At 45.7% G+C, this 21471-nt stretch overlaps 1 protein-coding gene across 3 annotated transcripts in view; it reads left to right on the top strand.

The window, feature by feature from the left end:
- Fam135b (family with sequence similarity 135 member B) overlaps positions 1–20760 on the top strand; it is a 247518-nt gene extending 226758 nt beyond the window's left edge. For all 3 annotated transcript variants that reach the window (XM_069991457.1, XM_069991456.1, XM_069991459.1), the window contains exons 14-20: positions 1777–1943; positions 3197–3288; positions 5017–5114; positions 6291–6442; positions 8028–8138; positions 9633–9746; positions 12117–20760. In XM_069991457.1, the coding sequence (XP_069847558.1) occupies positions 1777–1943; positions 3197–3288; positions 5017–5114; positions 6291–6442; positions 8028–8138; positions 9633–9746; positions 12117–12322 (940 nt within the window). In that variant the 3' untranslated portion in view covers positions 12323–20760. The remainder of the gene's footprint in view (positions 1–1776; positions 1944–3196; positions 3289–5016; positions 5115–6290; positions 6443–8027; positions 8139–9632; positions 9747–12116) is intronic.
- Positions 20761–21471: the final 711 nt, after the last annotated feature.

Below are 21471 nucleotides of genomic sequence, written 5' to 3'. Positions count from 1 at the left end.
CAAAGTTGATCGTTCTGTTTTAATATTTGCATAGCCTTCCACTGTGTGGCTGTACCAGAATTTATTATTTACATCAGGAAAAGATGGACATTTAAATTTTGCTCCATTTAAATTGTGACAGACATGAGCATTTTGAGTTGTTCTTTGCACATTTTGAGAGGGTTTTTTTGTTTTTGTTTTTTAAAGAAGACTTTGTGGTATAGGATTTGCTCCTCATTGGAATTGCTTCCTGAGCCCTCTTTAAGATAGCTGACTTATCAAGTTCACTGGTCCTTCTGCTGCATTTCTTCCCCATATTCCCCCCTTTGGATTTGTATTCACATTGCTCTCAAACTTACAAATGATACATTTGACTGAGTTTAAAATAGCATCATTTCATCAGAATATCTTAAGCTCATATCCTACCATCCAAAATAATAACAGCTCGATACTTAGGACTTTTCCCTTAATGAAAGAGTCACTGGTGACTCTTGTCATCACTTGAACAAGTACAATTAGATGCTGTTCGATGCCTGGCTAAGTTTGTGCTGACTGTTGAGGAGGTGACAGTCTGAGAGTCAGACTGTTGGAGGCAGGGAGCGAGGATGCTGACTGGGTACTTGTGGCTGGTGGTTCTCATGCACTTCGTGGAGCTGAAAGGTAAAAGGAATGTAGGAGAAACCTGGCTAGATTAGCTTCTTAGAGAAGAAGACACTCTGAACAAGGAAAACATCAGTAGTGATGATGATGGTGGTGGTGGTGGTGGTGGTGGTGATTGTAGAGATGGTGATGATAGCATTGATCATAATGATGGAAATGATCATGATACAGCTAATAATAGTAATATCCTTAATGTAAAATTCCAAAATCTGACACACTCATATCTAAACCTTACTAATTAATTAATTAATGTGTGCTGGAGATCCGTGCCAAGAAGACTTTACTCATGCTGAAAGAGCACAACACCACTGACCTGTCCCAAAGCCTGTATTCTTGAAATCCACAACCCTTGGAGTTCCAAAATACCAGGCATGTAAAATTTTATACCATAAAAATCAATATTTAAAATACTACATAAAACTACCTGTAGACTGTATGTAGCAAGCATATAGAAAACAAAAGCTTGATTTCATTTTTAGACTTGAGTCTTGCTCCCAGGATACCTCATTATATCTATGTACACACTTCAATATGGGGAAAAAAAACAAAAGAACGTGAAATCCAAAACTCTTCTACTCCTAAACACTTCTCATGTGAGGCATTCAATGGCAGGTGCCAGTGCCAGGATTCTGACCTGAGTCAGAGGAAATGTGGGTTCCCGAGTCTGTGCACATAGCTGCCATCTTCACAGTGACCAGGCTAGGTGCATTGTGGTCAGGTGGAGAAGAAATCAGGCCTCCAGAACTGCATGCTCAAGCCCAGGCTATGAGACTAGAAGAGGCAATGCTGGGCAGCTGAAGTAGGCAGAGCCACAGCAGGCTCGTGGGTCAGGAGAAGGAAAGTCTCCTGTAGGAGATCACTTTAGGGAATCGCTTGGATCCCTGTGGCTGGGATTATTACCCATCCCTGCCCTGCCCTATTCGATTTGCAGAACCACATCCCTGTGCCTTTCTTGGGATGTTCACCTGCCTTCTTGCTCAGAGTGAACCAGCATCTCCCAGGGTCTCATGGTTGGCATTTGTCACCAAGCAGATACTCAACTTGTGGATATGCATCATTCCTGCACACCAGCCCAACTCATTCCTGCCCAATGTGAACTGTGCCACTTGGCTTGTGATTAATTAGTGTATTCTCCAGTTTCTATCAGGCCAAAGAAAAATTTAAAAAAGAACTGAAGATTGAAGGATTTCTCTACAGTGACTTAACTGTGCTAGCTTCTGACATCCCATATTTCCCACCAGAGGAAGAGGAAGAAAACTTGGAGGATGGCATTCATCTAGTTGTCTGTGTCCACGGCTTAGATGGTGAGTCCCAATTAGTTCCCTCTTGGAATTTTCATACCATCTACAAGTCATACTGTTTATGAATTAATTTTATTTTAAATTAATTTTACTTCTTAATTTTTTTAAGTTTTATGGCTCATGCCTGTAACCCTAGCTACTCAGGAGGCTGAGATCTGAGGATCACAGTTCAAAGCTGGGGCAGGAAAGTCCATGGGACTCTTATCTCCAATTAAACACCAAAATTCTAGAAGTGGAGCTGTGGCTCATGTGGTTGAGCACTAACCTTGAGCAAAACAGTTCAGAGACAGCATGCAGAAGCCCCAGGAACGGCACACACACAGAAAGAAGAATGATTTTGTTGTACCAAATCTATTTTCTACATTATCATCATTAGCAGCAGCAGCAGCAGCAGCTCAGGAATCTACTCATTGTCTTATTCATACTTACGTTATTAGAAGCAGCCTGGAAGGAATAACTTTTCATTCCTCTGTCCCTATTCTTCAGGAGCTTTATTTTTTTTAATTTATTTTTTATTTTTTATTGTTTTTTTTTGTAGTTCTGGGATTTGAAACTCAGGACCTCAGGCTTGCTAGGTGGGCACTCTGCCACTTCAGGCTTTAGTTGGTTTTCAGATATGGCTCACATGTCCTTCTCTCCCCCACCTCCCCGAACCCCAGGGCAGGCCCTGGGCTAGAATTCTCTTACCTGTACTTTCCCGAACCCCAGGGCAGGCCCTGGGCTAGAATTCTCTTACCTGTACTTTCCCCCTAGCCAGAATTACAGGTATGTGCCACCAACACCCGTCAAGGTGGTTTTCCATGACCTCCTGCTGGGTGGAGATTCTTTCTCTAGATAGGTTCTCACTGCACTGACACTCTGTGATGGGTTCACCCAGAGCTCTTGCTAATTACCTGAAAGTGGCACCACTGCATAGTCCCTGTGTGAAACAAGCAACTTAAGAGGAGGCTTGTTGGTGTCACATGCCATATCAGACAGAATGTCCTGGGAAAACAGGAGGGTGGAGGCCGGCCTGCCTCCAGCGGTTCACCAGCCACGGGGAAGTGGACCGGGCCAGGCTTCTGCATGGAACGCAAGGCAGGACCGGCCTCTGAGCCTCTGAGCAACAGCAGGGCAGCGGGGGCTCGACTTGTTTTATTTGCTTAAAAGCATTGGGAGCCATGCGGTTGGGGAGAGGGGAAGGGGGGGAGGAGAAAGTGCCTGGGATCACCTCTTCTCTGATTCAGGATGGGGTGGGGCTTCTCTTTGGTTTTCAGGAAACAGTGCAGATCTCCGGCTGGTGAAGACCTTCATAGAGCTGGGGCTTCCTGGGGGGAAGCTGGACTTCCTGATGTCGGAAAAGAATCAGGTATGACTGAAGGGGCCCTGGAGCATGCAGACGGGGCCACACGTGGGCCTTGTTTCCTTCCGGAGGTGACTGCTGACTGTAATGACAACGTAGGCGTTGATGTCGGTGTGTGCGTCGGCTCCTTTCGGAGGGCTGTGTAAGGGAGAGCAGCCGCTGGGTGCAGCAACTGTTTGGGCATCTGGGGACAGGACACTGCCTCATCTGTGTAACAGAAAGAGCCAGGTTAGGGCTGCTGTGCAGGTAGAAGAAGATGGAACCACGGGGCTCCTAAGGAGGTGTTGACATCAAAGACACCGAGGTGAATCCAGAAGCAAGACAGGCTGGCAGGATGCAGCCCAGGAAACTGACACTTGAGGTGGAAGAGACCTGAGTATGCACCGAGGAATAGAATTGCTTTTTAAGTCAACAATCCCAAGACCATCGAAAGTGGTAGTTGCACAGAAAGCCATCTGCCAGCAAGCATAGGGAAAGTTCTGTCACATTTGTGACCTGTTGGTGCTTAGTTCTGTTAGCTTGTCTCTGGTACCTCCTGTGTTCCAGGCCACATAACATCCATAGCAAAGAGGGATAGTAGAGGCAGAATGGGGAGATCGTTATCTGAGATCCGCGATGTGCAGGGTGCTCTGATCTCTCATTCTGACTTCGCAACCATTGACACGGCCAACTCTCACAGAGGAGGGAGCAGAGGCTCTGGGGTGAACCCTTTTGCGCCCAGTCTGGCCTGGATGTGGGCATTCCATGTGGGATTGCAGAGATACTGAAAGCTTCTGTGCTCTGGATTTTGATATGTGGCCAAGAATGATGAAAACTGTTTCCCAGAGCTCTGGAGGGAAGGAGCAGGGACATGAGCGATTAATCCTCCCTGTGTCTTTGACTTGATCTGGTAGAAGTTTTCTCTTCAGGAACCCGAGCGTGGCTATCAAATAAGGTCTGGCAGAGATCCCGTCTTCTCTGCTCCTCTTCCCATTAACTTTTTCATGCAGCCCGTTATATTTGATTCAACCTGGATTCCACGGGAGCCTTGCCTCTGGGTCTCTGGGAGTCACTGTACCGCAGTGTTTATTCACTCTGTGCTAATGACATCCACAATAGCTTGCCACGATTTCTTTAACTGTGAAAAGCCCATAAGAAGGTCAAATGGCAAGAAATCACTTTTAAAAAGTACTCTGCTTGGTGAGGTCCCAATTCTGATTTGAAATCAAGCCTCGTCCTTCTGACTGTTTTGCAGACAATGAGTGTGTTCAATCAGATGAAGTGACAGGCTCTGAAAGATTCCATGGCCATGATAATTCCAGCAACAGTCTTGGGTATATTATCCATATCTTAATCAATCCTTCACGTGATGGGGAGGGGTGGGCCACACTCTCTACCTTTAAGAGATCAGGGGATCATGTAGGTTTCCCTTAGGGAAGCCTTAGATCCTAGGCACAGATGCATTAAGAGGGAACCGTGGCCCATCTCATGATATGTAGAAGATTCACAGAGCTAGCAGAAAGCCATGTCTGCACACTGTGAAAGCTGGCTCAGGCAGAACATGAGGAAGTGAGTCTGTTTCCAAGTCTGTGAAGTGGGAAGAGCTACCTGAAGACTTCCTCCTGGGATCTGTAGTCAGATCCCAACTGTGTGACCCCAAGCCTGGGCATGCTCCCAGAATGCACCACATGATTTAATGGAAGATGGCTTCTGCTCAGAGCCTGACCTTGGCTCCTTCCCTTTCTTTTTTTCCAGATGGACACATTTGCAGACTTTGATACCATGACGGATCGATTGTTAGATGAAATCATCCAACACATTCAGTTGTACAATCTCTCCATATCCCGAATTAGGTAAAAGGAAACCACAGGTAGTTAATGATGAGGGGAACATGGGTGGTTTTCTTTTGAGTGTTTGCAGTGCCAGTTTGTTATGATGCCTCTGTGAACCACGTTGGTAATCTGTGATTTTAATGAAGTCGATTGCTTTTAGGCGGGAGTATCAGGCGTGTTTAACATGTCTGTCATACTTGGGTTTGAATAACCATTTTGTACTAAACTTATAAATATCACTAGGTTTGAATTCCTACTCTAAGACTCATGAATTTACTTTTGCAAACTTTTAAAATCTATCAAACTGTTTTCTAGTCTGTTAAATAGACTAGCATGGAGAAGATGCAACTGTGAGTTGAATGAATTTCCTGCCCAAGGAGAGGGCTTCCATTAGAGCTAATTTTGTCTTTGTCCATAATAAGTAACTTGTGCTAAAATGACTAACATGAAGGGAAGTAGCTTCTATTTTTATTAAACATACAAATGTGATGTTGACATAGAGTTAAGTTCTCAGTGAAGTCATCCTGTGTAGACCTCAGAGACAGCATATAACTGCTTTTTTCCACAAATGAGGTCTACGGGAGTAAGGCAATGCAGTTTTGTAGCATTTCCGTTCTGGGTGGGTGTGGTGTGTATCATGAGAGGGCAGTGCACGGCTTGTGCTATAGGGTTTCGGTAAGTATTTACTTGCAAAGTAAGCTATATTGGATCCATGGATAAGTGAGTAGTAGGACAGCTGGGCAGACCACGGAGGACGAACAGAGAAGAGGCCGCTCAGTCGAGGAGGGAGGGTGGTGAAGAAAGGAGCAAACGTGGAGTGGGATTCCAAGGCCAGGTTCTGAGTGCCCTCGTGGACCAAACTTACAGGATTCCAATTTTACCCTGCCCAAGAACGGGGGCGAAGGGGTGGCAGCTCAGGGGTAGGTGTCAGAAATGTCACCCTCCTTCTCCCAGGTAGAGTGAGAGAGGAGGTGGCACTGTGGCCACACGTCTCCCCAACCGCATGGCACAGAGCTGCCGTTCACAACAGAGTCTAGAAAACTCTGGGAAGGGGGAGCTGGCAGGAACCCGTGCCCCTGCGGTCTGGGGAGATGCAGGACGCAGGGGCCCTGGGAGCTGAGGGCACGGCTGTGGGCCCTCCCGGCGGCGGTGACCCACACTGGCCCACTCACGGGCATCCTCTCTGTCCTTGACCAGCTTCATCGGCCATTCTCTGGGCAACATCATCATCCGCTCGGTCCTCACCCGGCCCCGGTTCCGGTATTACCTCAACAAGCTCCACACCTTCCTTTCGCTGTCTGGGCCCCACCTGGGGACACTGTACAACAACAGCACCCTGGTCAGCACAGGTAAGATGTCTCCAGGTGCAGCAGCCCTCTGCCGGGACCTGGGGCACCAGGAATTTGAGACTGGAGGCCGAGGCTCCGGATGGAAGCCTGCAGCTTTGGAGCCTCTTCTCAGCTGGGATTAGAGATGTGGCCCTGTCATTGGGTAAACTCTTCAAAGAAGAAGCCCCCAAAGTCATCACAAGAATTGGCCTATGGATTAGGTGTTTGTGTCTACACGTGGGCATGTTTATGGAACACTATATGTTTTACCACGCAGACCACCCCCCTCTCAGTCTCTTTGGAGCATAGGTTGGTTTCAGAACCCCCTTCTGAGACCTCAAGCTGAGGATTCATATGTCTGTTATACAAAAGGGCACCGTGCTTGTATATAACCTACAAATGCAATCGGTACTCTTCAAATCATCTTTTAGACTGCTTCTAATATCTAATATGATGCAAATACCATGAGAATAATTGCTATCATCTGTTGTTTAGAAAATAATGTGAAGAAATAACATCTGTATATGTTCTTCACAGACACAGTGATTTGAAAATGTGTTTGATTCTTGGTTGATTAAGTCTTCAGAGTGGGGACCCACAGATACAGAGGGTTGATGTATTCTCCCTCTCTTTCTCTCTCTCTCTCTCTCTCACACACACCTGCCTATCTATATATGACAGTGCTGCACATATATAATGTGTGCATATTATGTGTGCCTATGAGTGTGTATATGGGAGAGAGTCTTCATATTTCCATCATAGAATCAGTGACAATTAAGTGGGCAAAGGAAAAAGGAAATCAATCTGAAAAGTTAAATAGAGTCGATTCTGCGCTGCTTTCTGGCTGGAAGCGTTGGACTGTTCTGGGGAGGGAGGAGGCTGGAGGCGGGGTGGGGACAGTAACAAGGCCAGGTTCAGTGCACCTGGGAAGAGCAGCAGCGCTTCCAAGGCCGGCTGCTGGCGGTGGGAAGGGTTTTCTGAGCAGAGTAAGCGGCGTGTGAGTGCAGAGAAGAGCGTGCGGGCACCAAGCGGCAGGTGATGTGTGAGGATCATTCCTCTAAAATTTTCATCTTGGAGACTTTTCCTGCAGCCTCCTTTGCAGACGCGGATGGTGTTCGTTTGGTGGATAGTGTTCGTTTGGAGAATATTACAGATTCCCCTTCTGCTGCCTGCCGCCTTGCCATCACAGCCATCACAGTGTTATCACCAGGGAGAAATTAACCTCTGACTTTCCAGAGAGTTGCCAGAATGCCGCCCGCTCTCTTATTTGGAAGTTTAGAGCAGTGCTCTCACATTGCTCTGCTTTGTCTCAGTTCTCTCTCTCTCTCTCTCTGAGTCTCTCTTTCTTTCTTTCATTGGTTGTGGGGCTTAAACTCTGGACTGGGTGCTGTCTCTCAGCTCTTCAGCTCAAGGCGAGTGTTCTACCACTTGAGCCACAGCATCACTTCCGGTTTTCTGAATGGTTTATCAGAGATAAGAGTCTTACGGGGTTTCCTGCCCAGGCTGGCTTTGAACTGAGATCCTCGGATTTCAGCCTCCGAAGTACCTAGGATTATAGGCGTGAGCCACCTGTGCCCGACTTACTTATTTATCTTTGTCTTGCTAGGCTTGTGGCTCATGCAGAAACTGAAGAAGTCCGGGTCCCTTCTGCAACTGACCTTCAGGGATCATGCCGACTTGCGCAAGTGTTTCCTCTACCAGCTAAGCCAAAAAACAGGTGGGTGCAGCCTTCTGCGGCCATGCTTATGAGATCTGACTCCTGGGACACAGATTAGCTTCGCTGTCATGTCAGTCCTCTCAGAGGAGGTGAGGTGAGGGCCTTCAGCAGGCTGAGCTGCTTCTACTGGAGCCCGCACGCGTCTCCGGTGTGTCCTGAGAGCGATGAGAGCCAAGGTAAGTTGGCATCATCAGGATACTCAGGAGTGGCAGCTCCTACTTCCCGTCAGCCTTTGAGTGTTCTACCCGTGCACCCTCACCCAGGTGAGCTACCCAAAGAATACATGAGACATGTCACACAGGCCCACGGGCTGTGGGGAGGAAGGAAGGACGGCATTGGGCACGGGGTGGGGGGGTGGGGGGGCCCTGCCCGTATTCTGGATGTGGCTGCGGAGATAGCAGTGACCGTTGCTCAGTGCTCTCTGTGTCCCGGAAGGGAGCAGAGCCACTGGCTGATGATCGATTCAGTGCTGCTGGCCTGGCCTTTCCCTGGTCTGTGGGTACCCAAGGTCCCATTCTTCTGTGAGCACTGCCTGATACCCTTGCTCCCACAAGAATGTGAACCTGGCAGAGCACCTCCGGCTGTTCCTTTCCTACTCTGTGCCTTTGGATATAAAGGTGGACACTTGGAGAAGAAGATGGCAGGGTTGGGCAGAAGGGGGAAGTTGGACGGTGGTGTGTTTACCGCAGCGTCCTAGCTGCCTCCAGTCATAGGGAGCTCAGAAGCTGGGCTGGTCTTATAAGGTAGTCACCTTATTCCACTCTCCCCCAGAGCGGACAGACGGCGATGCAGACAGACTTAGTCTTGGATGTCTGAGAGCTGTAGGTTGCTCTTGTGCCCAGCAGTGCTGGGGGGGGGGAGGGGAGGAGGAGGAGGGTGATCCCCAGGTCGCTGGTGCTTTCCCTCCATTTCCCTGGAGCTACATGATGATGAGCTCTGAGGCAGCACTGCGGTGTCCAGTGTGGAAGATGCCTCGGTCTCTGTGTTGGGAGCAGATGCAGGAAGATGAGGCTGGACATGGGGAGGGGACATCCAGGCTGATGCAGTGGGGCTGGAAGTAAAGGAATGGTGGGGAAGAGGAAGAAGGAAGCCTAGAAATCTCTAATTTCCATCCTCACAGACATCTTAATTTTCCCAGCCCACCAAAATGATCTGCTTTATTGAGCTTGTATGATTAGTTGCATATATTTCCCCCCCCCCCATTGTTCTGAGTAGCTAGCTGTGGGTCTCCTTGGCGCCCATGGCTGACAAGAACAGAGTTCTCTTTCCCAGCGAAGTGCGCAAGGCCCACGCTTCTGCATGCTTCTTCCCTCAGTTTCCCAAAGGCCCCGCTCCTGAGCTCGGTCAGCGCCTGACATGCTGGCTGCGTGGCTGCTGTCTCCTCCCCTCGGAACTTCCCGAGGGTGTGTTCCACAAACTGTGTGCAAACCAGGGGGGGGCACGTCCATCGACCGGATTACCCAGGTCAAAGCGTACTCTCCCGGCTTCTCACAGGCCTGCAGTATTTTAAAAACGTCGTTCTGGTGGCTTCTCCTCAAGATCGTTACGTGCCCTTCCACTCGGCCCGGATCGAAATGTGCAAGACCGCCCTGAAGGACAGACACACAGGTAAGCTGCCCTGGACTTCGGAAAGGGGTCTTTGGATTTCAGAAGCGAGATGAGATTCATGGAGGTGACTGTGCTTATTGCGGGCAGCCGGGCAGCCGAGCGCTGCCTTTAATCTCAGCGTGACGTGAGGCGCGGCTTGCCCATCGTGTGTGGTTGTCAGATCCTCCCTTTGTGGACCTTTGCCCCGGAACAGGAAATCCTCCTCCAGAGCCTGGGCTTTGCTCTTTAGACGTTGCCCAAGGTGGCCCGTGGCTGAGAGGAAGGAGGGCCTACTGTGTGTCATGGAACTTGTTCTTCTTCAAAGGATGCTAATGTTTGATGGATCTTGTCAGTCGCCATGAGGACAGTGGTACCATCTCTCCCCAAGTTAATGTTTTCTGTCATGCTTTCAAATGGGCCTCAAAAATGGTGACTTAGTTGATCAATTAAGACAAATGGAATGATTTGACATGGTGTTTAATTCATATTGGGGTGTGTGTATGTGTGTGTGTGTGTGTGTTGTTTTATAAGTACCCATAGTCCTGTTTTCCAAAACATTCTTTTTTAGAAATAATTATCTTTAAGTAGTTGTACAAAGAGGTTTCAGGTGAATACACCAATTTATGAGTGCAGTGCATCTTGAGTCTTGATTTGTTTCACCTCTTCCAACCATTGCAACCATACCCCATCAATTCCAATACCTCCCAGTCTTCTCTGTATTCTCCTTCTAATTCAACGACTAACGTATCATGTAGTCTCAAGAGTTCATCAAGATGGAAACAGTGCTTTAGGTAAGAAAAATAATGAAGGCTATGCAATGTATGTTTAAAACATTGTTGAGAATTTCCTTGAAGTGGAAAATGATTTGATTCACTCAGTGAATTTTGAATGATTTTGTCTGTTTAATTTTATTTTTTAATGGCCTGTTGGCCTTCATTGCGCACATAATTTAAACACATTCTGACAGTGGCACAACCATTAGATGCTTCTGCTCCTGTTGCTTGGCAACATTCGTGTAGTATTCTTGTAATCCTGTGGTTTCCACAACATCCTTTTCAAAGGGCAGAGCCGGCAGACCAGCCTGTGAAGAAAGGTTTATGTGGCTCACTCCTTTCATGTCAACTTTTGACTGGTTTTCGCTTCTTTTCTGAAACAAGCATTCTGCATGTAAATTGTTTTATAGCTGATAACCATTCAGCCTCTCCCTAGCGATGGTAATAGGTAATAACCACTATTCTCATATCGCAATAGACACTTTAAGGAAGGATTTTTACCTCTTATTTTAACTAATTTCTTTTTTAAAAAAATCAGATTCCTAATTATTTCAATTTATATCTCTACCTTCTCTGCCTCAAAGGTTTTGACCAACACTTTGAGGAAGGGGTGAGAAGACTAAAGTGGCCCAGGCCCTGTGTGAAGTTCTCTGCCCTTCCTGGTCCAGGAGAGCAGATCCAAAAATGGCTGGATAACTCTGGATAACTCTGGGGGAAAGGACAGCAGAGGGCTTGGAGGAATGTCTGGAGTAGGCTGACCAGCTGCCAGACTCAGCGAAGAGCCGTTCTGTGTATAAATGCAGGCCATCGTGCAGACTTTATGAAACAGATCCTATTATTTGGAGGATTGCCCCAGTGAGTCAATGTTAAGCACTCTAGCCCTCTGGTTCATGCTAGAACAGGTCCCTACACGATTCAGCAGTTATCATGATCGGGAAGAGCACAGACAGGCCTTCCAGGTCCGAACTTCAGCCTCAGTGCGCATACTGGTCCATTAGTAATGACTGACTCATCTCTACGTGGCTAGAAGAGCGCCCCCTACCTACCAGGCCTGATGCAAAATCACAGTCCCGTTAATTCTTAGGTAGAAAGGATAATCAATTCTGATGTACAATTATAAAAGATAAAGCACAACCACTACCCTATACCTTACAATCTCTTCTTTCTTCTCCTTGGTGCTCAGGAGCCAGTAAAATGCCACTTGACTTGTAGGAGACATGGCATCAATAGGTATTAGCTTCCACGGATCTCTTGAGATGTGTCTCGATACGTGATCTCCTGCAGTGGGACTTGTGTGGTTTCTGAGTGACTGTCCTGGCGGGTGTCTCCCTTCTCTTCCTCCTGGCCCTCCGTGGAGAGAACAGCCCTCCTCTGATCTCCTGATCCCCCACTCCCACGCCTCCTCAGGCACAGACCACAAAGCCGTCATGTGGAAACCCTCGAGTGCCCCTAGCTTTTAATCTAACCAGAGGAAGAGAACTTTGACTTCATTTCTTTTATATCCTATAAAGGGAACTGATCTTCACACTCTGCCCCTTGGTGAACATGCAGAGTCTTGCTCTCTAGATGTTTCTAGTAGCTTCTACCCAGGCCTTCATATCCTCTTCCCTCCTTCCAGGGCCGGTGTATGCAGAAATGATCAACAACCTCCTGGGCCCTCTGGTGGAAGCCAAGGACTGCTCTCTGATCCGACACAACGTGTTCCACGCTCTGCCCAACACTGCCAACACCCTGATCGGCCGTGCTGCTCACATCGCCGTGCTGGACTCCGAACTCTTCCTGGAGAAGTTTTTCTTGGTGGCGGGACTCAACTATTTTAAGTAGCGGCTGTGAGGGAGCCAGCCTGGGGTAACTCTCCGGACAGGTTTCACATCCATCAAGCTCTTTAGCTACGACGCCCTTTCACAGACTTGTGCGGTCCAGGGTGGAGCTGCAGGAGGTCAGCTGGATGGATGGTTGGGAGGGCTGGAAGGCTGGGGTGGGACTTCGCATTGAGGTGCTTTTGTTTCAGACATTTGGGAGAGGTGAACAAATAGTGTCAAACACAACAAATTTTGCTTGAATTTGCCTCGCCTCCTGGAGTCTCATTCAAGAAGCTTTCTAAGAAAAACAGGGAAGAGAAAAACAAACAGAATCCTTGGAATTGGAGAGCCCATCTTTGAAAAACACTGGGTCAGAGAGAGATGGCTCCAATTGAAGTAGCTTTGTCTAATCTGTTACTAGCTCATAGCTTTATCATTTTGGTTTAAGTGCAGACAAGCATTTCAGAACTCAGGTTACCCATTGTGCAGAAATGGAACATATTTGTGTAAATAGAATCCTCCATAGAGTCAGACGTGCCACTCCTTCAAAAGATGTGATATCCATATTGTCATTCTCGCTTCACGTTTTCTAAACAAGGAAAGGGATGAAGGAATGTGCGGCCAAGCCCCGTTTTATTCTGTAACAGCAGTGGGTGGGGTGAGAGGCAGGGGGGAATGGGGAGGAGCAGAGAGGGAAGGGTGTTTTGGGTATATACAAACAAAATGTATGCTTGTTACAAACCAAACCAGCAATAGGGAATGTACTGAACTGTACTGAATGTTGCCTACTCTCTCACACCTTTTCTATGCATTGTCTGGTCCACAAATTGTTTTTGCTTAGATCTCTGTCTGCAGTAGGGAAAACAGCAAGACTGCACACTCACAGAAGGGGACACGGGGATTCGTGCACTAATGTGTGCACTTTCCAATGGCACGCTTCCAAAGAAAGGCTGTGTTAGTGTGGAACGCAATCACAAAAATCCAGGACCATGGCCAGCTGCTCCTATCCATGGAAAGAGAAAGATATCTAAATGGAAGAGTGCCGGATGGAATCCTCAGGGGGGGCTCCAGGCAGGTGCTGGTTATCTACCACCAGAAATGTCTTCTTGCCTTAGGAAAACAAAGGGCTAGGAAAGGTCACCATCCATTAAAGCCAAGTGAGTAATAGGGATGAGAATGAGATCAGATTACAGAACAGAAGGCAGACTGAAGATGCATCACAAGTTCTTCTGGGTAAGTGAATTCCAGCGGAAGTTCTGAAAGTTCCCAAGATGTTTAACATAGTCCCAAACACAGGAGGCAGGCGAACGACTCATTTAGTTGTGCTGGGGAATAGCAATGGGAGCCCATGGTTTTTCTATAGAAAGTCCCTTCTGAGTGCACAAACTCACCAGTCCCAGGCACAGAGCAGCCTGGCTCCAGGTCACAGATAGCAGGGCAATGATACCATGTGAATCTGGGCTCCTCTGAAAGTTACCAACCCCTCTCATTTGAATTTAAATCCAGAACACAAGAACTAAGTCTTCATAGACAACTTTGCAGAAGGCAAGCTTGTGGGTTTTCCAAATCTATGTCATGGTGCTGGTGTGGGCTTGGAGTGTCATTCCAAGGGAGACACTCCTACAGTGGATTTTGAGTTTTTCTTGGGTCTTTTCTGAAAGTTCCTTATGTTCTTAGCTGAACACTTGGGTTTGCCACTGGATATTCTTCGTGAGTTCCTGAGTTGCTGCTTGGTTCAGTTTCTGACTGCTCCTAAGCGGGACGCTTGGCTTTGTTACCTGGGAAACATTTGTTTCCTGGTTGGGCAATTCTTGATGCTGGTTTCCCTGATCTAGACAAGTGTTTGCGCACTCTGCAGAGCAGTAGGCTTGTAGCAGCATCTCCCTTGTGGCCGTGAGGGAACACGTCCTCTCTGATGAGTACATTTCATATTGTGTTTCTAGTTCCCTTCATCAGCATTCCATCATTCTTCAGTCACTTGGCAGATCCTGTCACTGGGGGTGATGGCACAGGATCAGTCCAATGACCATCATCTTTTCCAATACCCAGATGCCACCTTAACCTTCCATGTGCAGTCTGGACATAGTAAGAACTAATGGCAATAAATGTCCAGCTGCATAGTGCCCCTCTTTTTTTGATAGGGGTGTCCTACTCTCTTTGTAAACCATCTCTCACCTCTGAGCATCTACTATAATCATGTAGAAAGTACACCTCTGTATTGTAAATAAGTGTCAAGTATTATGTGTCATGACTCATTTAAAAAGGCTTTTTTATGTCTCTTTCTATTAAAGTACACACATATATATATATATATAACTATAAATAAACACATTATATGTATATGTATAAAATAACAGGGGACATTCTATTATCAGTTATAAAAATTATAAAAAAAATTGCCTGCCAAGATAATGGCCTAGTATGTCTTTATTCTCAGCATCATTTTTTTTCTTTTTTGGTTTGTACACTTTGTGGAGTTTCTTAAAACCAGTTAGAAATAAAAGGTACTAACATTGCAATTATTTGGAATTTGTTGCTCGTGAACCAAAATAAACACCGAGAAGCAGGGAGGAGTCGGAAGAAGCTGGAGTCACGTGAGCAGCTCAGTACAGGCTGAAAGGGACAGTTCTGCAAGGCTGAGGAAAGGGGCAACAGAAAAAAGCTAGATTCCCGTCTTCACAGGATTAGCCGTCACTTCAGTCTGTGCTAGATAGCAGCTCAACAGTAGGACACACAGTGGAAATGCACCTCCTGTTGCTTCCAGAAGGGCGAGGGGGCAGCCTTAGAGAGCGGCCAGGGGAGAGCATTTGCCTGCACAGCCGGCTGCCATCAGCTGCACTTCCATTGTGTCATTCATTCATTCATACATTTAATACATTTTCATTGAGGGTCCAATCTAGACCAGAAATATATTTGTAAATTTAGAACAGAACATAATTGGCCAAGTGTGGAACTCACTAAATAGAAGTTGTAGGCTTTCATGAGTGCTCAGAGGAAAGAAGCTATCCCACACCAGCGGTGAGGTAGCAGGTGCTTAGGGAAGCCCTCCCAGAAGTGGTCACAAAGCCAGGCATGAAGGCTGCATGGGTGAAAGTTGGTCTGGTGAAAGTGAGCTGTGGGAAATCCATTATGCCATTACAAATTTTGAACAGGAGACAGAAGAGAGACAGAGAGGAGAAAGGGAGAGATAGATAGATGATAGATAGATAGATAGATAGATAGATAGATAGATAGATAGATAGATAGATGATAGATAGATGATAGATAGATAGATAGATAGATAGATAGATAGATAGATAGATAGATAGATAGATAGATGATAGATAGATAATCTATGGTACACTAGAAGGGAAGGTGGATGGAAAATATGCAGGGGCAGAGAGTGAAAAATGAGGTGTGTGAAGTTAGACGCTATGCAGCGTTTTCTTATATCAAGTGGAGATTTTTACTGTTAGCACTAATAGAGAACTTTCCTCTTGGAAACGAGGGACAGGGGATAAGCCCACCACCTGCCCTCACTGCCGAGCTGACTCTGCAGGGACCTCACCCCTGCCTTGAGAGAAGCCGTGAGCACTCCCTCCCATGTCTCGTTTCTGAGCCTTCCCTCGGAGAAGCACAGCGGACGTCTCTGCAGGGCTTGACATGGAGAAGCAGGGAAAAAATGGCATTGGATAAGAAGGCTAAGATGAAGGAATATTGGCTGCTCAAAATCCTAATAGGCTCTTGTGTTGCATAGGAAAGCCAGGAAGTGATCTTTTCGTATCAGATTTGAATTACTACTATTGAACCAAGCTGTTTGATATTCAAGGAAAACAGTCTTCAGTTTACGGTTGATCTATCTGCAGCTCCCCAAACTGGAAGAAACGGAGTCAAAATCACAAGTTTTTCCTAGGCCACAAATACTTCCTAACCATCTGCCCTGAGGCAGGTGTTGAACATAAAATACATCAAAATGTTCCATTCGGATGGAAGATAGCTATGTGTGCAAGGGGAAGGTAGGTGGTGGGCAGAGTTGCTGCCATAGACAGGACACATAGACTGGAGTCAGAAGGAGCTCCCTGAACAGCACGGGTGGGGAATAATCCATGCAGCACACAGAGCAATCATAACACAAGGCCCAGGTACTTCTGTAAAGAAGAAAAATGTTTCCAAGCAGGAGCACCTGAAGGTAGGGAGCAGCTAGCCCACCTTCGCCTGAGTGAGACAGTAGCAAATCTCCCTCCCTGGCGATCCTAAAGTCGATAGCCTTCTGCCACTTATTTTTATCACTGCTGTTGGTGGTCTCTGACAGTGTGCATTTTCCAGAATACACAGTCGTCATTGCCTCTTGCGGGTGTCTTTGCAGATAGTGTGAAAGAAACGAGAAGCCAGGGCAAACAAGAGGCAGATAGAGTCACGCTTCCCATGTCATCCTGGCAACCATCCATCCCTGTATCCTTAGGAAGGATGCCCCTCTCTAATTGGCAAAGCTAGGCAGCATATGCTAACATCTGGATCAATGGCCTTGTGTCCGCTCACTTCATCTTTACACATTTTAATGAGTACCTACTCTTAATGTAAGTCCTATCATCCTTCACAGTAGAAGGGTCTAAGAAGATGGACCATTTCACTGGTTTATTTTTTAGCTATCTGTATTTAACAAGATCTCTAGAATGGGAAGAGAGCAAATGGATTGCTTGATTCCGATGTGTCTCCTGCTTAGCATTCTGAACTCTGCTTTTCAAATGCCATTTGACTTCTTGGTCTCATCCTATCTGTGATGAATGTACTGTATTCAGGCGGTAGAGCTTGCACATGACCATGGTTATTCATATCTGTGAAGAACTACTGCCACAAACAGTTAGAATCATCCCTAGTCTCTTGGAGTCCGTTCTTGCTCATTTTAGAGTGTTTAAAAGGACTATCTCCCTTCCCCGCCCTAAATCACTTGAATCTAATTTTTCCATGACATTGTGTCATGATGCATAATGCTAGTGTGTCTCAAGGCAAATGGTCTAGACAATCAGAAAAGAAAAGCTGGGCTCTTGCAAAGTCTTCAGAGCACCAGACTCTGTACGTACATTTAGCTTTTGGAAATGTAACCCAGTAATTTCTGTCATAAAATGGAATGTCTTGGATATAGAGAACTAGCAATCTCCAGACACAGATACATCCATCGGCAAATAGGCAATTCTTGGCTCACCATTACACTAGCTTATTTCCTTTTTAATGTCATTATCTTTAAGTAGTTCTACCAAGGAGTTGCCAGTAAACAAAGCAGTGAATGAAAACTGCCTCTCGATCAGTGCCACTCATTTCAATACTCTCTCCCACCCCTCCTCCACCCACCCTTCCCTTCCCTTTTCTTAATTTTGTCGGGTCCACATCGAATTCTTGGCTGCCTTCTCCCACCCTTCTTCATGGCCAGTTACAATGCATGGAGTTATGGTTACGTGATTGCAAAACAGTTACTCAAACTTCGAGACTCAGCACAGAACCAAAAACAGCTAGAGGTAAAACAAACTTTGCTCATTCTATCTTTTTATAAACAAAGAACAAGAGAATGGAACTTTTCTGCTAGGTTGGTTGAATTCTTCCCTTAAAACATGACATCAGACAAATACTAGAGGGGTCATCGGGTGACTTGGCCGTTTTGTTGTACAACTTAGCTGTGATAGAGCCAACGTTTAAACTCACAGCCTTCTATATATTCTTTTTCTTATGGCTCCTCCAATCAGGAGATATTACATAATTGTAAATGTCACTCATCTTGCAAAAATCAAAGACAGGGTTCAACACCCAAATTATGCTCCCATGAGTTTCTAAATCTATATAAGACATTTATTTAACCAATAACTTATATGACCTAGGAAACGTTATTCTGTTTCAAATGTGGTTTCATGAGTCTTATCAGTGAGTATAACTGCATGACTGGCTGAATGTCCTTTTCTTGCTTGTGCTTCTGTCTTTCCAGTCTAAGGTCTCCTTTTCTAACCCTCGATGCCTTTTTATTCATCGCTTCCACCCACACTTCCTGTCTCTGCTCTCCCTCCATTGGGACGACTGATCATATCACCCAGGAATCAAGTCATGATGAATCTGAGCCCAGTGCCTTGCTCTCAGAGCTGTGTTCTCATGGTTCCACAAGGCCGTTTCTCATTACTTAGCATGTCTTCATTCTGTCCTTGTAGCTCTCCCACCATCTCTCATTCATTCTCACAAACCTGGTGCTCCATACATTACCCGGCCTGGACGTGAATGTATCCGCTGGAAAGGGTTGGTCCTTAAAAAGTGTATGTTTGCCTCTCTCATCCTTCCTCTCAGCCACAGCAATGGATTCTAATGCAGAAGTAGTTTGACCTTGGCTTGTGATGAAGCTGTTAGCTTCCGAATTTGCAAGAAGAGAGAGTCGTTCTGTGAGAGATGGGTGTTACATCGTGGGAAAGAACCTGTTTCCCAATTTGTTCAATAAATTTGGAAAGGTATGCTTAAAAGTAGCTAGGGAACATGGGTAAGAGCGGCAAGTAGAGACCCGGAGCTGTACCTGGCATAGATCAGGCAGTTCAGATTCTAAGGGTCAAGCTTAGGCATGCTGCCTCAAATTCCCTAGTGGGAATCTTCTTTGAAATAAATTAAGAAATCTTCCTGGCTTCAAAGTGATTCAGTCACATTGGCTTGAAGGGGAGGCCTCGTCTGAAACTTTAGATGCGGGCAGAGCCTTCCGGCGTGACCACAGGAGTTGCCATACTGGACACGCTCAGGTTTAATGGGACTGTCGGGATAATAAAAATTAATTTCCTTCTCAGGGTATGCTGTAAGCCATTGTTGATTGAGAGTGGAGGAAAAGCTGTCAATTGTCCCACAGGTAGGAGTTGTGTGGCATCTAACATAAGGTGTTAGAAGCTGAGTTCTGTGACTGCTACATATTCCTTTCTATTGCACTAAACAGCACAGACGCAATGAAATACTCTTTAACTTATGTCTAGATTTATTGCATAGGACAAAATACCTTGCTTCGTCCTTCATTCCCCAGGAAGAAGTATCCGAAGCAAGGTGCATCTAATACTGTATGCCTATATATTTATATATATGTATATATATACACTCACATACATGTATATACACACATATAGGTATATATGTATACATGTAAGTGTGTGTATATGTGTGTGTATCTTTCCTTTTTCTTCCCAGTACCTGAATTTGAACTCAGGGCCTCGGACTCACTAAGCTTGCTTGCTCAGCAGGTACTCTGCCACTTGAGACATGCTTTAATTCTGGCATTTTGTTGGTTATTCTGGAACTGGAGCCTCACAGGATTTTCTGCGCAGGCTGGCTTTGAACCATGTTTCTCTGGATGTCAGCATCCTGAATAGCTAGGATTATAAGTGTGAGCCACTGGCAACTGGCTATCTTTCCTTCTAAAGTAAGTGTGTCTTCATTTGGTCCCACATACTAATTTCTTGGTGTGTTCCTAAAGAGTCTGTGATTTTAGTTTCATTCATGATTTCCTTTAGGATATATATTTTTTGTATACAATGTTTGTTTGTTCTCTGGTTGGTTCTGGCCTAAGCTGTGAGGGATACAGAGAATCATCTGATGTGACCTTACCGCTTCACCCAGGGTGAGGAAGAGATGTCTGAATGAATAGTCCAGGACAGAATGAAGTATGGGAGCAGGTGGGGAACATTGTGAATAATATCATCTAGTGCCTCTAAAACCAAACCACAGTGCCAGTTCTGGGCTTTTGGTGCCCAGAATTGGGTCTCGATCTGGGTCTGCATACAGAAAACCAATGTGAGATGCTCCAGAAATGTCAGTCAAACCACTCAGGATTCCAACATTCTCTCCAGCCATTTCTCCCACAGCATATTATCGAAGTCAATTTCTCAAAGGAAATGGATGGTTGCTGTATTGTCGCATCTAGCAAGAAGCATTCCTCTGAGCACCGCATCCTGTGATGCAAAAGCTTCAGATATTCTGCTACTGAGCTTTCCACTTCTTTTAATATTAACTGATGAAATAACATTGATCAGATAATGAAAAGACACACCGCTAGTGTCTTCAAGAGCTATCGTGCTTAGATTTGGCCAAGGGACCCACGAGTGGCTCCCATTTATTGAGAGCATAGGGAAAGGCTGGGGAAATTATTATTTATTTTACATTTGTTTTTAAATATGGCATCCAACATTACAGAGGGTGAAGCTAGGTGGGTCTTCTGTTATGATCCCATGGAGAAAGAGCCTGATGTCTAGCTTGATGCCACTGTGAATCCTAATGCATATTTATTCTGGTGAAAATATCTGTACACAATAATTACAATGTCCTGCATACCCTTGAAAACTGTCTGTGAAACAGTCCCCTTAGTCATACCTGAATCATTAGTGCCAATATAATTCCACTATTTTTCTACATTTGCTTCTTGGTTGGCTTTTTTGTGTTAACTTGTGATGTGTATAAAATGATAAAAGAACAAATTAATAAAAGAGAAAATGATCCTTTCACTTTTCCTTTTACCGGAACTTGTGTCTATGGAATTCACAGCAGCCTGTCTTTAGGGCAATCAGGGCTTGTGTTAACCATCCTGACATTGCTCTGACAAAAGAATTGAGAAAAACCATTGAGGTTCATTTTTGCTTGTGGTTCCAGAGGACTCAACCCATGATGCTTAGCTCCGTCACTTTGGACCTCTGATAAAGCAGAATCTCATGGCTGGAACGTGGTAGAGCGAAGATACTTACCCACTGTTGTCTTGGATGTATATGTGTGTGTGTGTGTGTGTGTGTGTGTGTGTGTGTGTGTGTGTGTGTGTGTATGTATGTATGTATGTATGAGAGAGAGTGGGGAGAGAGAGCACACAAAAGGGAGAAAGAGAAAAAAAAACTGGGATCCCAATATTCCTTTCAAGAAAATGCTCCCAAGGAAATGCTCCCAGTAACTTAACTTGCTTCCATTAGGCCACACCTCCTACAAGTTTTGTCAGCTTCCAATCATGTAACAGGCTCATGAGTAAGCCTTCATCAGATGGCTTTTGGAGTACATTTAAGATCCAGAAAAGATAACAGAGCTGAATGACTTATTTTGCCTTTGGTTAGAGGACACATTATTTGACTGTTATTTCTTGGGTATATAATATGAGAAGGACTAAGGATTTTCTTCCCAGTGTGGCCATTGGGAAAGTAGGAATCTCTT

This window comes from Dipodomys merriami, unplaced genomic scaffold (genome assembly GCF_024711535.1).
Source record: "Dipodomys merriami isolate MVZ:Mamm:240054 unplaced genomic scaffold, mDipMer1.0.p SCAF_4, whole genome shotgun sequence".
NCBI lineage: Eukaryota > Metazoa > Chordata > Mammalia > Rodentia > Heteromyidae > Dipodomys > Dipodomys merriami.
This window is presented reverse-complemented; position numbering and strand designations above follow the sequence as displayed.